The sequence below is a fragment of the Rhipicephalus microplus genome, chromosome X, assembly GCF_043290135.1.
Source record: "Rhipicephalus microplus isolate Deutch F79 chromosome X, USDA_Rmic, whole genome shotgun sequence".
In the NCBI taxonomy this organism is placed as follows: Eukaryota; Metazoa; Arthropoda; class Arachnida; order Ixodida; family Ixodidae; genus Rhipicephalus; species Rhipicephalus microplus.
Genome location: NC_134710.1, coordinates 458797723 through 458815185, shown reverse-complemented (window position 1 = coordinate 458815185; position 17463 = coordinate 458797723). Strand labels below are relative to the sequence as shown.

Sequence of the window (17463 nt, the reverse complement as noted above, 5' to 3'; positions counted from 1 at the left end):
AACATAGTGTTTGTGAAGGCGTCGGCGGCCTTTTAGAGCAAAATCTTGCCATAGCCCATGTTGGATCGCAGTATGCGTAAATAAATAAATAAGTAAATAAAAAAATAAATACATTCGAAATATTGGCCTTACACCCCTATTGAAAATCCTGCGTTGGTGGATGCTGGAATTGTTGGTGGATATAGTGTAAAAGAATAGTGAATATGGTGGAAATATTAGTGGATATGGTGGAAATGGTAGTAGGCATAATGACTGATCACGGCGAGAGTGAAAACGACGATGGCAGATGGTGATGGTGGTGGCGAGCTAATGGTGGTGACAGTGAAAAATACCGGCTGATAATGACTAGCGTGGAAAAAATGGTGGCAGATGGTGTTGGTGGTGGTGGTTGCGAGCCAATAGTGGTGACGGTGGAAAATGCCTGCTCATGGTGGCGAGGCAAAACGTGTTTGGTGGAAGGCTTGGAGAGCAAGGTGGATGATGGTGGCATGATGGAAGCCTGGTGGATGATGGCGAAATGATGAAAGAGCACATGACAGTATGTAAAATCACTTATTTGTAGTGTTTCGTTCTTGTATGCGCAGATATATATGTTTACGGTCAAAAGAAACCAACGCTGCTCATTATGCTGTCTAGCACGTTTGTTTTTTTATTCCTGTGGTGTCAACATCGCTTCAATTTTCTTGGAGCATAGAATAAGTGGCCGGGAATATGTTTACATTTCACACAAGCACTTACATCAGTTTGACATCCGCGATGTGTTTCTTTGTTGTGGTGTTTATAAAACAACAGGTGTCACTGTGAACATGACAATAAATATTATACATTGGCGCACAGTTGTCGACAAATATATGGGCTCCAGTTCGCAATTGCCCCTTTCAATATTAGAGCAAAACTCAGCGGTCACTTGATGTCACCACGCTAGAAATGCCACTCTGGTAATTCTTGCACACTCTATTGTTAAAGCCGTACCTTTAAGGTCACAAAGTGCGTGCGAATATACGTAAACTTTTACTTTGGACATGCGTCGAGAGGAGCCCCAGTGAATTTGACTTTCACCCTTCTGTTCTACCACCATAATTTCCACCAAAGGTTAGTTATACCAACCGAGCCCGTACAAGTGTTATCGGCGCTTCGGGGTTTGAGAATATAAAATTATGACGAGTAAAAATAACAATACAGCACAGCTGATGCATAATTTACCCTACATGAAGCCTTTTTTTATTTCGTGTGGTGTCTGCGCAAGAACCGACAAATATTGATGCAATGCACTTGCAGCACTTCCACCAAATGTACGCCTCCCCTCACCGACAGCCGCCGGTCGCACTCGCCGGCACTTCAGTGGCCCTTAAGCGAGAACAAAGACACGTCGATTCGTATGCTTACTGAACCAATATGATAGCATAATGTTTCTGGCGCACTTCATTCGTTTTGGCCAAGTCGTTATGTAGTTCTTTCGAACTACAAGAGCAACAGCGATCACGCTGGCCGACTGCACTGTAGGTTGTGCGAAAAACATCAAAATTGATTCTGTGGGCGTATCTATCGAATGAGCAAAGAATCGTCATAAAGCCTCAACCAATATCGCCTTTGGAAACAGTGAGAAACGGTACTAAACTTCGCAGGAACCGCCGCTAAAGTCTACCTGCTCCTCAGTTCACTGAGTTGTTTTTTTTTACCCTGTCGGTTGTAAATAACAGCGTAGCACTGTTGCCATTATAGCAGTGGCGATCGTTACAGGTAGCAGTTGTGCGTGTTTATCAAATCTGCAAAACCTATTAGCAGGTGCAGATTCCATCCCTCCTGAGTAAGCGACAAACAGAACTGAAGTTAAAAAACAATTGTATCGGGCCATTTGGTAAGTATCCATCTTGCTAGGAAGCGCAGCCACTATTACAAAGATCACACAACACAAGCGCTTAACTTCAACTAAACGTTTATTGCAAACGTCAAAATTTATAAACGGGGTGAAAAAAGGAAAAGAATAAAAAATGGTAGACAACAAAAAGCACACGTGCCAGTCCCGTACATTACTATCTGTTATTGTCTATCACCCCATCCAAAAAAAACGTAGTTCTTTCCGCGTGAGCGAGATAGAGGGTGCAATAACACAATCAAAATCATCGCGTGTCATTTCAACCGGTTCTGCTATCAAACGGGTTAACAATTATCTGTCGCGATACAGCACGCACGTGTTATCGAAATAAGGCACGTAACCGCACTCCTTACATTGGATCGCCAAGTGACCATCGGTACCCTTCTGCACTTTATTGTGGTGCTCTTTTAGCCTTTCATTAACTCATCTTTCAGTTGTTCTCACATAAATTGGTCAGATGGTCACTTGGCGATCCACGGTAAGGAGTGTGGTTGTGTGCCTTATTTCGATAACACGTGCGCGCTATATCGGGACAGAGATTTGTTAACCCGTTTGATAGTAGAAGCGGCTAAAATGACTTACGATGATTTTGATTGTGTTAGTGCACCCTCTATCTCGCTCACGCGGAAAGAACTATGTTTTTGGATGGGGTGATAGGCAATAACGGAAAGTAATGTACGGGACTGGCAGGTGTGCTTTTTGTTGTCTACCATTTTTCATTCTTTTTCTCTTTTCACCACCTTTACAAACTCTGACGTTTGCAATCAATGTTTAGTTGAAGTTAAGCGCTTGTGTTGTGTGTTCTTTGTAATAGTGATTGATTGATATGTGGGGTTTAACGTCCCAAAACCACTATATGATTATGAGAGACGCCGTAGTGGAGGGCTCCGGAAATTTTGACCACCTGGGGTTCTTTAACGTGCACCCAAATCTGAGCACACGGGCCTACAACATTTCCGCCTCCATCGGAAATGCAGCCGCCGCAGCCGGGATTCGAACCCGCGCCCTGCGGGTCAGCAGCCGAGTACCTTAGCCACTAGACCACCGCGGCGGGGCACCTGATGTTCAGATGAAACAGGTTATTCAGCCAAACTTGTGGCCAGAAAGCTAAAGTTCAGGTTGCAGTAACACATGGGCACTGATGGCAGCAAACACAGCGTCGGCTGGCGATAAACTTACAAGCAGCGAAGCGCGTCGGCATTTATACACTTGCCATGGAATGTTCTAGCGTAGTCGCTAGCGGCGCCAGATGTTCCAGAATAATCTGTAATGTTCACGAGGTTAGCGTAATCTTAACAAAACGATCTACTACAGCCTTGCAGCTTGACCTACTGGTCACGGGTTCTAATCCCAGCTGCGACGGCTGCATTTCCGATGGAGGCGGAATTGGTGTAGGCCCGTGTGCTCAGATTTGGGCGCACGTTAAAAAACCCCAGGTGGTCAAAATTTCCGAAGCCCTCCACTACGGCGTCTCTCATAATCATATGGTGGTTTTGGGACGTTAAACCCCACATATCATCATTAGCCTCAAAGCTTTTAAAACATCGTACGCGTGGTTTGCGCTGAACGTATTGTTACGGGGTGATAACAAAACTTGAGGAAAGTAACGTGGCAATATATACCCTGTAAGGTGAACAAAAGATGTCCACCGCTCTAGCTCAGTTTGTTGAGCATCGGACGTGTTAATCTATTGATTGATATGTGGAGTTGAACGTGCCAAAAATACCATATTGTTGCGTACATGAAACACCTTTACCGGTCGGCCGCTTCTGAGCTGCCCCTCACGACCTAATAAACGGCCCTTTTCAACGTCTGCCAGTCTCTTTCAAACGTAACAATATGATTATGAGAGATGCCGTAGTGGAGGGTTCCGGAAATTTCGACTACCTGAGTTTTTTAACGTGCACGCACATCTGAGCACACGGGTCTACAACATTACCGCCTCCATCAGAAATGCAGCCACCGCCACCGGGATTCGATCCCACGACCTGCAGGCCAGCAGCAGATTACCTTAGCCACTAGACCACCGCGGTGGGGCGACGGGTTAATCGAAGGGTGCAGGTTTTGTCCCTGCCGACGGCAAGTGATCAGTTCGTCCCGCTTTTCTTCTTCACATTTAGTTACCCTTGCTACTGATAGCATCTGCTATACTTCACTTGGAATCATTGTCTCTTATTTCTCATAATTGACGAACAAAAAAACAAGCGCTTCATTTTTCCCCTGTTCACTTCTGTATAATATGTCTCGAAAATAATAGAGCCCTCAGGCCAATCAATATGTTTGTTTAACTATTGCTGTGCTCAGCCCATGTACCACACTTCGGAAATGAGAACAATATTTATTCGGTTTAACATCTCAAAACCAAGATGTTATTAGGTCGGACAGCATAGTGCTTGGTATCCCGCCGTGGTGGTCTAGTGGTTAAGTTAGTCGGCTGCTAACTCGCACGTCACGGAATGAAATCCCGGCTGACGGGGCTCCACTTTCAATGGAAGGGAAAACGCTGTAGGCCTATGTGCTTAGATTTGGATGCACGTTAAAGAACCCCAGCTGGCCGAAATTTTAGGCTCCCTCCACTACGCCGTTTCTGTTAATCATATAGTGGTTTCGGGACGTTAAACTCCACATATCAATCATTCAAGTCAATCACAATGCAAGGCTCCGGAAATTTCGACAACCGCTGGCTCTATAACGTGCAACGAAAGCTGTCCGCAGGGGGCTAGCTTTTCCGGCTCAATTGAAAATACAGCCTTCCTAGCCTCAATTCGATTCCGCGACATTCGAGTCAGCAGTTGGCCATCTCGGCCCCTACACCACCGTTACGGGTCACAACCACCAAAGTTAAAGCCATATCATTGTTTAGTAGAACCTCGTGCTTTCATTTACCTCCTGAAAACGAAGTGTGCAAACACTGCATGTTACACGAATCAGTGACCCCAGTGCAAATGAATGGCTCGAAATTCTGTTCCGACAAGAAAACAGACAGCCTTTTCACAGAAAACAAAAACGGCACGTAAATTATTGAACACTATTGGTGATGCCCCAGGCTACAAACTGTAACTGAAAAGGCAATCAGTTAAAAGTATATTTCGTATGATTCGGCGGTTAATCAGTATATGGGAAAGATCGTGGTTGTCCTACTTACCTAATAAAGCGTCGTAAAATTGCGACTATAGCAACGACTAGTTGATCGTGTTTTTGTTTCCGGAGCACAAAGTAGAGCAGAAATCCGCTGCGTGAAAAGACAGCGAAATTAGGAATTTCGGCTGAATGACCATATGAAAAGTCAAACTAGCCAATGATACGGTGCTGTTCTAGCAGAGGGAAATTCAGTGTTTCATGGCTTGTAAATAGCTACAAGAATTTCATCCACATTGGCAGAAAAGGAGACAAAAGTGATATCAGTGAGAATTTCCTTGTAATTATTTATTTTCGTGTAGCGTTCTTGCGCCGATCGCACTTGTTAACAAAGCTTTGAGAAAAGAAGCCTAGCAATGGGGCATTTTTTCCCTGCTGACCATTAATCAGCATGACATTCCGCTCACCTGAAAAAGAAGAAACTGTCCACCCCTTGATAGCCAGCTGTTACAATCATCGTTTCCCAACGCTCGAAATAGTGCAGAGCGTTTAGTAGCCTTGCTGAAAAACAGAATAAAAATAATTCACCTTCAGCTATCAATGTCCAATGCATTTGCTTGGGCGTATATTTCACAATTACTTATTTGCAGGCAAAAATGTAAGAACACAATGAAAACAAATTAAGACTGCATTGGTGAGAAGTGCTCCAACTGACACTTTGGGTACCAAATATTCGGACGTGACCGTCTTAGGTACGTGGTGCGTATACAAGCGTGAATGTGCTGTGATATAACGTTGCGGGTTTGTGATTAACCGACGGAAATTTTTTTTGTTTCGTCTAGCCTTTTTGATACCGTAGTTAGTACAATACAGTTAAAAACATAATAAAAGCAGATAATGTTTTTCACTACTTACATTCTTCAATCTTGCTTAGGTTCATTTGGCTGTATATAGGCGCATTATTTTTTGCGTTGAATCGGCAAAATTTTCTCTCATCATAATGCGGTGAAATTGTGCTGAATTTACATAACTAGTAAATTTCCGCATTCGCGCACAAAATTTGAAAGTCAACATTGATAGTTACGCCACCTATCCCTTATAGAACTGTGAAAGACATAGTGCTAAAAACGTGCAAATTCACGTTTATTATCTGCTGGATTACGCCACTCTGTCTCATCAACACGATCGATTTTGTGGCTTTTAATCCGATCGTATTCAAGAGCGTTCATGCAGGAGGGGGAGAAATAGACGAGCTATATACCACTGACTGAAAAGGGTGGCTGGGCGGGCAAGTATTAAGGTGTTATCCAGCGTTCAGGTTTTTTTAGCTCATTTCCGATAGAGGCGGAAATGCTGTAGGCCTGCGTGCTTAGATTTGGGTGCATGTTAAAGAACCCCAGGTGGTCGAAATTTCCGGAGCACTTAACTACGGCGTCTTTCATTATCATATGGTGGCTTTGGGACGTTAAACCCCACATATCAATCAATCAATCCGGTTTCATAGCTACATAATGGTTTCGTGAAATTCAAAAGTAACTGTCCCCTCGCTTTGTGCCATATTTTATTGCAGCTTATTTATGCACATGTGCCCAAGACTCCACGAAAAATTGTAACTTCCCGCCTCTTGACGGGTTGGAAACAGGAATTAGGTTTTCTCACTTATATTTTCAGTGATGATTGCGTAGGAATGCCCCAGGCAAATCCAGAAAATGCTCAAAAACCGGATGCCATGGACAAAGCGAAAAGCGTAGCTATCGGAACACTTGTCCTCGTTGACCTTCAGGATTATCCTAGTGTTTGTCAGTACGGAGAATGCTACAATGCATTTGTAGGGCACTGCTGCAGAAAAAAAAGAAAGCATAAAAGTCAGAACACAATAGTAGTACAACTATCAAAACGGCCACCACGCTCATTCCTATTTGAAATGCATAATTGCTGAAACATGAGGGCCATAATAATTATGCAAGACAAAAGAAGAAAGCAATTCAAAGCTCAAATTCGTTAGTCATACGCTGAACCTTATGAAACTACAATTCAATAAACACAAGCAGAGATTATCTTCGCCAGAAATGAACTACGTTTGGTTGGCTACAGGGTAACATGAGTCAATGATTCAAGTAAGGGAACTCTTTTTTCATGATTTGCTTCCTTTACCGACACCACCTCACTGAAAACCGGCAAAGTCCAAGAAATTGTGAGAAACTTTAATTGTACCATAACATTTGTGTTATGGGTTTAATGAAATAAAGCGGGTCACGAAAAGGAGCCCTCACTGTCTTGACTGCAGGCAACGCTAACAGTGCGAATTTTAAGTGCTCGAGGGGATATACAAACGTGCACGAAGAACGACTGCGGCCGCAGATGAGTTAGTGGAGCATCGGGCGCGCCATCAGATGGTCGCAGGTTCGGTCTTTGTCTGCCATATTTGTCTTTGCTCACACCTTACTTCACCAACATATATATTTAGAATATTAGAACACGCTTAAAAGAGTACAAATAACATCTCTATTGTTCCATTTATTTCCTTATCTGCTGGCTTTTGTTATTATTTAAATGGTAGCTTTCTTAGCAAGCCCACTGTGATAAACGCGTTTTATTGCGATAAAAACTGCACGGACACTCTAGGCGCGATTTTTGCCTTCGCCGTCTTGTTCTTCATATGCTAATGCATTAATATATAGGCCAAAAAGCAAAATTATTCACAAAAGTTTTTTACTTGTGCCACCGGGGGGGGACTCGAACGTGCGGCAGCGCACTCGTTCCGCAGCGCACTGCATTAAGACAGCTTGCCCACGCAACATACGTCCTCCAGCGCACAATCAACGAGCTATTTACACTCAACTTTTACCACTAGCGGTAAATGTGCTTGCGCGCGTTCCCAGTACCAGCGAGATGGCATGAAAACCCCGCTCTAACGGTACCACTTGCTCGTGTTTTGAGAAAGTTGGAATGAGCACTGCGCGCATCTGATCTACACTTTTCACTAAACACTGTGGTCGCTCGTGCTCGAGCACTTATCTCGTGAGGGGTCTTCTGCTATCACCTCAAACTTTGCGCTGAAGCCATAGGCTGCACGAAGGTGACTTCGCTCGCTGCTGTGGTGACGTTTGCGAAAGGAGTGACCTGCTACCTTGAAGAGCCAATGTAGGAGCTAGTTTGTTGTGTGTGGTCGACACTTACGGAACGCTGCTCAAAGTAACAACTGTGACAGTTGTTACTTCGCACTCGTTTTGTGTGCCCTGTGCGTTCTTTGCGAGCCTCCTTGGTGTTTGACGAGTGCGCTGCAGGTGTCGCTTGGTGACAGTCATCACTTCACGCTCACTCTGTGTGTTCTTTTCCAGCATTCGTTTTGCTTGAGCAGCGCACAGCAAAAGTCGAGCTCTTTAACTTCTTTCGTGTCACATTCAGGTTCGTTGATGTCTCATTCATCCTTCCCTACTTGTGGCAAAAGCATGACTATTTATAAGGCACGTGAAGCTTCTTCTGATAGGGTTAAATTGAATGTTCTCGGGGCGGTTCAGTCATTATTTTGCCGTAAAAAACAGGGAAACCGCAATGGCCCAGTATAGTGGTGGTGGTACATCATGCAAGATGTAGCTTCAATGCGCAAATATGCTCCAGGTGTGATAGTTGTTAGGGAACGCGTGCTGCAGCGTAGAGCCGCTCTTCCCAGCAATATTTCTTCAAGCCCCAGCATAGGCAAACTTCAAGGTTTGTAGATCAAGTAAGAAGACTACGAAAGTATCATGTATCATTCTGTAAAGGCTGGTCTTACGCCGGATTGTCTCGGACAAGTCCGGTGTATCAGATTGATTGCACACGTGCGTTGGTGTCTTGGCAACCAGTGACGTTTATTATCAGCGGCATGCTATTATACCGTCGTTGCACGTATAATCTTGCCCACTTCCTTTGATACATATGTTACATGCTGTTTTTTATACAAACAAAAGCATTGTGATTTACAATTAAACAAAACATAGGCTTTAACAGGTTAATTGGTTTGTCGAAATTGTTCATTGTAGTTCAGACGGCAAGGCTGTCATCCCTCCCTAGTTGACCTGCGGACCATGGGGCTTGAAGGGCCGCGGACAGCCTGCCCGTCCGGAGACTGAGGCTGTCCAGAAAGCGTGGCTGGAGCCATTTCCTCCTTTCTGCGAGATGAGCCGTTGTATTCAAAAGGCGAACCTCCACTAGTATCATATCCTTCCCCAGTCACGCGCACAGATGTGTCACTGTTTTCCGCTCGCACGAGGAGAGGTGTTTCGCTGCTTCCTGATGGCGCCCTTGACAAGGTGGCACTGCTTTCTGGTGAGCACTCAGTTGTCGCAGTGCTTTCAGATGAAAAATGCACCAGGGACGTCTTCTGCGCATTGAAAGGTTCAGCTGTTCGGCTGAGGTCTCGGTGGTTACTTCGCAGCAGTCTTGCTTCTTCAGGGTGAACCAAGTACGACCGTGGACACACTGTCCTTCGCTTTCAGCGCCAAGCACCTTCGCTTTCAAGCGCCAAGAGTTATAGTCCATAACTCTGACAATGTCTCCTTGTTGAAGTAGCGGTAGCCGCGTGCCCTTTTTGCATGCTTTGTTTATTTTTAACGGGCTACGACTCTGCAGATTATTGAAACTCAGGTCGTGGTGCATCAACAGCTCTGCTGGGGACCTGCCGTCTTCGAGTGGTGATGTTCTGTGGTTTAATAGCCCCAGCCAGAAGTCGCTTGCTGCACCTGCTTTGTTTAACAACCTTTTCATGACTTGGACTCCTTTCTCTGCGAGGCCATTTGTAATAGGAAAATAGCGACTGGAAATAACATGTTCAAAGTCAAATAGTTCAGAAAAATGTTTGAACTCCTTCGCGGTCAATTACGGCCCTCCGTTCATGTAAAACTGTTTGGGTATGCCGTATCGAGCAAAGATACACGATAACTTTTTGATTACTGCTCTTGCAGTTGTTTCTTGGAGCTCTCTAAAGTCCGGGAGCCTTGAGTAGGAGTCATACACAATGATGTAATGTCTTCCGGCATATTCAAATAAGTCTGCTCCCACTCGGTCACATCGATGATCAAGTGTATCCCGCAAAAGCAATGGTTTCTCGGCTTGTCTTTACGCATGCAACTGAGAGGAAAGACACCGCTCTATCATATCAGTTATGTCATCGTTTATTCTAGGCCAGTACATGAGCTGCCGTGATCGAATTTTGCACTTGGCAATGCCAAGGTGACCACGGAGGAGGCACTCTAGCATTTGTTTGCGCATTGAAGTGGGAATCACAACTTTCGTTCCCTCTCTCTTTTCGTTCACTCTTGCCAGCAATATTTCTTGAAGTCCCTGCATCGGCAAAACTCCAAGGTATGCTGAACAAGTACGAAGACTATGAAAGTATCGTGTGTCATTCTGTAAAGGCTGGTCTTACACCGGATGGTCGCGGACAAGTCCGGCAAAAAAACAAAGCGGTCTCTATCACGTGTAGATAATTGACCGGTATAGAATATATAGATGGTGGAGGTGCTCTGATCAACAGATAGCACATAGGTGACACTCGCGCTTGCCCTCAATACATGTAGCGAATGGGGCGATTCCACAATGGCACCCTTTAAAAGTGAGCATGAAACTTCTGCTGCCTAACGATGTAAGGTAAAAAGATGCTTCGTGAAAATCACAGTCCAATAATCGCTGCTACGTTTAACGGCGAATATTACTATACATGTCGTGCAAAACAGAGCTCTTTTTCTCTATGTTGAATACGGTGGTAATAATTGTAAGCAAAACAAAAACATGTATTCCTTTTATGCTACTTTTCTGTGAGAGTAATCATCCTGAGTTCTTCATTACTTACTATCCGCGCATCCACTGCCCGTCGTAAGCTATCAATGATGGGAGCTTGGGCTAGTGGGCACGTGGCCTAATGCGCAGCACGTGATCTTTTTTTGTAAAGTACGATGCATCGCAAACAAAAGAGTGGTGTCTTATGGTATGTAAATTTATTGTTTCTTTTTCATTTATTTTTGCGTTCATTTCCAGTTCAATCATTAACTATATACTATGACATCATTATATTGTTGTCAGAAAAACAGGCATAGCGTGGACTCTATCGAGAAGCAGTTGCATTGACAACTGTGCTCGCAGGCTACGCTGCGCTCGATAAAAAGTTGTGCTCCAGTTTTTGCCTGTCCTTTTCGTCGTCTTCGCAATCCTAAGTGCTGTGTACCCAGTGAACAGTTTGATACCTGGTACGATTACATAGCAATAGTGAAGGTTCTAGCATTTTATTTGAGGCGTCTGGCAGCTCACAAGTTATCGTAATGAATCAGCGTCCTTTATGTACCATCTGGCGAGGCAATAATAAAATATCTTTAGCATAGCTGATGTGCCATAGTACTATATTTTAAGTTTTAGCTGCTGATCTATCCATTGTTGGTGCTGTAATAATAAATTACCAAATATTTGTGTAAATTGCGTGATTATGCATATTAAGACGTATCCATTCGAAGCTTTCCATTTTATGATTAGAACTTTGCCCAGTGTTTTTTATATGCTGTGCAATTGTTAGCCACCACCTTTTTAAGGGTATTTACAATATAACTTATACTAAGACGTGCAAATGAAACGTAAATTAGTGCAAAGTACATTTTGAGCAGTTCTGGAGAAAGATGAATGTTGAATACGTACCATCCTTTCGCTTAATGTCCCATTTATTCGTGAGTACTTCGAAGGCTGTTGCGGCAACAACTGCCGTTACAAGAAGGGCTAAAAATGTTCTGCAAAAATATTAGGGCATGTTTAAACGAACTAAGACTACATTGAGAAAGTACGCTTTCATTTAGAACACTTCTGTTGCATTGTAAATGGTGCTTCAAATAGTGCACAGCTTGGTCTTTTACATTATTATGAACTACAACTTGCAAAAAATATCTACTAATACTACCTTGGAAGAACAGACTGTTCGGTGAGTTGGTAATCTGTTATAAGGGAAACTGCGTGAAAACTGTAGACAAACGGAGGAATGAACAACACAGGCGCGTACCAACAACTGAAATTTTCGCCGCTTTTTTCAATTACATTTCAGTTGATAGCACGCGCTTCTGTTGGTCATTCCTCGCTCTCTCGTTTCTGTTTTTTTTCACGCACTTTTCCTCGCAACTTATATTAACGTAATCAATCTTCGTTCTAAAGGGAAACGATGCTCATCACGCTATTCAACGCTGGATGATGTTTAAACATGAAAGCAAAGGTATGTCAGAAAGCGTCGGAAGAAGAAAAAGTTAAAATTGCTTGCTTCGTAACGTGGAAGCATTACGTAGCAATAATAGGAAAACCGGGGTGGTCTCACGTAGGTACTACTTATTGAGCAACGTTATAACAATAAAACATCAGTCCAAATGTTTTACATACCAGGCCCGTAGTCTGCAGTTTTCGGGGGGGGGGGGGGAGGGAGTCACTTTATGAAGCTGTAAAAGCTGTGAAAACCCGTCTTTGCATTGTTTTTTTATGCCAAAACACCCCCTCCATCCAAATTTGAGGGGGATGCTCGCACACAACCTTGCTGGCTACAGCCCTGTTACATGCACTAGACTGATTTCAGATATATTGTAACGGTAGGATGAGAACGACGAAGAAGACAAAGAGGAGGACGATGTTGTCAGATCTGTGAGCCAACTGGGCGCCATCTTGTCCACCACCGAGTTTATTCCTCGTTTTATAAAGTAAAGTTATTCTCCCGTAACATCATTGGTGGGAGGTGCGGGGTACTCACTTCACGCAAAACGGAGCTTCGTAGCGGGCGCCTAGTGGTCTCCCCCATGGCGACTGCAGTCAACAATGCCGACCCTTCCCCGACTACCGTGCCTTCTCCAACTACGTCCGTGCTTTCTCCAACTGGACCGTCAACCCTCATCTTGGAGCCTCCGAGAGATCCAGGTACCTTTTCTGGCACTGATGGCATTGACGTAGAAGCCTGGCTGAAGTCATACGAACGAGTGGGTGTACGTATGCGATGGGATCCAACGCTCATGCTGGCCAACGTGATTTTTTATCTCAGAGGTACCGCAAAGGTCTGGTACGAGACGCACGAGGAAGAACTGACTAGCTGGGAGTTATGCAAGCAAAAGCTCCGGGAGCTATTTGGCAGGCCTGTGGGAAGTCAACGCGCCGCCCAAAACGAGCTCGCACGTCGAGTTCAGACGTGCACCGAATCATACCTCACGTACATTCAGGACGTGCTCGCTTTGTGCCGCAAGGTAGACTCGCAGATGTCCGAAGCCGATAAGGTTGGCCATATTATTAAGGGCATAGCAGATGACGCCTTTCACCTTCTTGTGTTCAAGAATTCATCTACGGTCCACGACATTATTTCTGAATGCCGGCGCTTTGAAGAAGCGAAGAGCCGCCGTGTTCTCCACCAGTTTGCCCGGCTTCCAAACACGGCTGCAACATCCACATGCGAAGACCCTCGCCTGCCTTCTACGGAAAGTCCCGGTGACGTTGTCCGTATTGTCCGTCGGGAAATAGAAGCCGCAGCTCCACTCGTGTCAGCCTCCCCCAACTCCGAAAGCTATCACGCCACCGTCTCTCTCATACAGACCGTCGTGAGGCAAGAACTGGCCAACGCCGGCTTAAACGTCTGCTCCATTCATCGTCCAGACTACGCCACACCAAATCCACCCGTGACTGTTCCGCCCAACCGACGTTTTTCTGCCAGCCCACATTATCGCGACCCGGCGGTATGGCGCACCCCAGACGACCGGCCGATATGCTTCAATTGCGGTCGTATAGGCCACATTTCGCGTCACTGCCGTGCTTGGTCCAGCTCTGCTCCGTGGCCTCACCCTCCGCCCCATCGCCCACCTGTCTGGAATTCACGCTCATCACCGAAAACAGAGCCGCTAACGCCTGAGAATTCCTCGCGCCCCCGATCCAGCCGCTCCCCTTCGCCACAACGCCGTTTCTCCCGCTCGCCCCCATCTCGCCGATCGCCGTCCCCAAGCTCGTTCCGGCGTTCACCTCCGGAAAACTGACGGGAGCAGCTCTTGGAGGTGATGCTGCAATACCGACCCGATGCCAAAATCCTCTATTGACCTTGCCCGCACATCAGAACCTTATCAATGTTGACGTCGACGGTGTACCTACTACAGCCCTCATTGACACTGGCGCACACGTGTCTATCATGAACGCTGACCTTAGAGCACGGCTGAAGAAAGTCCTTACTCCTGGCCCAACTCCTGTGGTCCGAACGGCCGATGGTGGAAAAGTCGCCGTAATTGGTGTGTGCTCAGCTCGCGTCAGCGTCGCCGGACACCACACATCAGTTCTGTTTTATGTTTTAGAACACTGCCCTAATGACATAATTTTGGGCCAAGACTTTTTGTCTGAACATTCGGCCTTGATAGACTGCTCTGCCGGTATAGTGCAACTCGCTCTACCTAATGTTGTTGATCCTCCAAGTTGCCCTCCAAGTCGGCTTTGTTCTACAGAACACCTGCGTCTCCCTCAACGAACAGTAGCTTACATAGGCGTCTCCCCTGTTCCACCTGTCCCAGACGGTGTTTATATTGTGTCCCCCAATGTTGACGTCCTGCTTTCGCACAACGTTGCGTTTCCTCACACCGTCATCACTATTACGGCCAATGCATCCTGCCTACCCTTAGTGAATTTTTCACTATGTACACAAGTCCTCCCTCGTGGTATATCTCTAGCCGAGATCGTGCCCGCGGCAGAGTGCCATATTTGCACTCTAAGTTATGACAGCATCCCGAGTGCCGAAAAAACTTCGTCTACTCCTCCATCAGACCAAAGTGTGTTAACCAAGATGATTGCCCCCGACTTGCCAAAAGAACAAGCTAACGACCTGCGTTCCCTGCTTGCATCTTTTTGGGACATCTTCGACCTTGGCGACCGCCCACTCGGCCAGACGTCCGTTGTTAAGCACCGGATTGATACAGGCGATACGAGTCCCATCCATCGGAGACCCTACCGTGTTTCCCATGCAGAGCGGCGCATCATCCAACAGGAGGTCGACAAAATGCTTTCTCGGAATATCATCGAGCCTTCATGCAGTCCCTGGGCGTCCCCTGTTGTACTTGTAAAGAAGAAGGACAACAGCTGGAGATTTTGCGTCGATTATCGCCATTTAAACAAAATAACGAAGAAGGACGTCTACCCTTTACCACGCATAGACGATGCCCTGGATTGCCTTCACGGCGCAAAATATTTTTCCTCCATTGACCTCCGCTCTGGGTACTGGCAGATTGCCGTTGATGACATGGACCGTGAGAAGACGGCGTTTATCACTCCCGACGGCCTTTACGAGTTTAAAGTGATGCCATTCGGTTTATGTAATGCGCCCGCCACATTCGAACGTATGATGGACGCTCTGTTGCACGGCTTCAAGTGGTCCATCTGCCTGTGCTACCTGGACGACGTTATCGTTTTTTCGCCTTCTTTTGCGACGCACCTTGAAAGGCTATCGAAAATCTTATCTGTCTTTCGTAAGGCGGGCCTGCAACTCAATTCGGCAAAGTGCCACTTCGGCCGTCGTGAAATTTCTGTCCTCGGACACCTCGTTGATTCCGTGGGGGTTCGCCCTGATCAAGATAAAATACGCGCAGTAAGAGATTTCCCTGTACCAACCTGTACCAAAGACGTTCGCAGTTTCGTTGGCCTCTGTTCTTACTTCCGCCGCTTTGTTAAAAACTTCGCCGACGTAGCACGCCCTCTCACTCAACTTCTCAAAAAAGACGCTGGCTTCATCTGGGGCCCTGAACAAGCAGATGCGTTTCAAAATCTAGTGTGTCTGCTTACGTCTCCGCCTATCCTCGCCCACTTTGATATTTCATCTCCAACAGAAGTTCGTACAGACGCAAGTGGCTATGGCATCGGTGCAGTCCTCGCCCAGAAACAACAAGGACGAGACCGTGTTGTTGCTTATGCCAGCCGTCTTCTTTCGCCTGCTGAAAGAAAATATTCAATAACCGAACGGGAATGTTTGGCACTTGTTTGGGCAGTCGGTAAATTTCGTCCCTATTTGTACGGCCGGCCATTCACAGTAATCACAGATCACCACGCCTTGTGCTGGCTTTCCTCCCTTAAAGACCCTTCAGGCCGTCTTGGCCGTTGGGCGCTGCGCCTTCAAGAATTTGATTACTCAGTCCTGTATAAAACCGGCCGCCTGCATCAAGATGCGGACTGCTTGTCCCGGTATCCTGTCGACCCTCCAGACGGCGACTCCTCTAAAACCACCCTTCCTATCGACGTTTTCTCTCTATCCGCGTTTCATGACATTGGAATCGAGCAGCGACGAGATACTTTCTTGGACGGTATTATCCGAAGGCTCACATCGGTGAGGCCCGACCCTTCCCTTCGAATGTTTGAAATACATGATGGTGTATTGTACCGTTGCAATATGCGTCCTGACGGCCCCGAAAGACTACTCGTCGTTCCCATTCAATTGCGTCACACTGTTCTCGCCCAGCTTCATGATGCACCTACAGCGGGTCACCTCGGCGTGTCACGGACCTACGACAGAGTTCGCCGGCGCTTCTTCTGGCCTGGCATGTACCGCGACGTCTGCCGTTATATTGCAGCCTGCGACCCTTGTCAACGACGGAAAAAACCAAATGCCCCTCCGGCCGGACGTCTTCAGCCACTGCACATCCCACAAGACCCATTCTACCGTGTTGGCGTGGACCTGCTTGGCCCTTTTCCTACGTCAGCTGCGGGTAATCGGTGGATTGCAGTAGCAACCGATTATGCTACCCGATACGCGATCACACGGGCCCTTCCAACCAGCTGTGCAACTGACGTGGCCGATTTCCTTTTGGAGGACGTCATCTTACATCATGGCGCCCCTCGACAACTCCTTACCGACCGAGGCAGCTACTTCCTTTCCAAAGTGGTTGATGACCTCCTCCGCTCCTGCGCCACTAAACACAAGCTCTCGACTGCTTACCATCCACAAACAAATGGTCTAACGGAGCGCCTCAATCGCACTCTCACCGACATGCTCTCCATGTATGTCTCCGCCGATCACCGCGACTGGGACACTACGTTACCGTTTGTAACATTCGCGTACAATTCTTCCAGACACGACACCGCTGGGTTCTCTCCTTTTTTTCTGTTGTTCGGCCGTGACCCTGCGCTACCTTTCGACACCCTCCTGCCGGCCGGACTAAATGACAAGTCTCAGTACGCTCGTGATGCAATAATGAAGGCCCAAGCGGCACGCCAAGTTGCTCGACGACGCTTACTGGACTCCCAGGACAATCAGAAGAGCGTATACGACGCCCGCCATCGTGACGTCCACTTCACACCCGGAGATCTCGTTCTGTTATGGTTCCCCTCGCGCCGCGTTGGACTTTCGGAGAAGTTACTCCCACGCTATTCAGGTCCCTACCGTATCTTACGCCAAGTAACTGACGTCACATACGAAATCACCCCTACGGACCCCGCCATCCTTCACCCTCACACTGACGTAGTGCATGTTACGCGACTCAAACCGTATTACTCCAGTGCCTCCTGAT

General features: G+C 46.5%; 1 protein-coding gene across 4 annotated transcripts in view; it reads right to left on the bottom strand.

Moving 5' to 3' along the window:
- The window catches only part of LOC119160843 (nose resistant to fluoxetine protein 6), a 202331-nt gene that overhangs the window by 83902 nt on the left and 100966 nt on the right, over positions 1–17463 (bottom strand). For 3 of the 4 annotated variants that reach the window (XM_037413098.2, XM_075880666.1, XM_075880665.1), the window contains exons 6-9: positions 11618–11706; positions 6614–6793; positions 5422–5515; positions 5022–5108 (exon numbers count right to left, since the gene is read on the bottom strand). In XM_037413098.2, the coding sequence (XP_037268995.1) occupies positions 5022–5108; positions 5422–5515; positions 6614–6793; positions 11618–11706 (450 nt within the window). The remainder of the gene's footprint in view (positions 1–5021; positions 5109–5421; positions 5516–6613; positions 6794–11617; positions 11707–17463) is intronic. The other variant, XM_075880667.1, reaches the window with a different exon arrangement.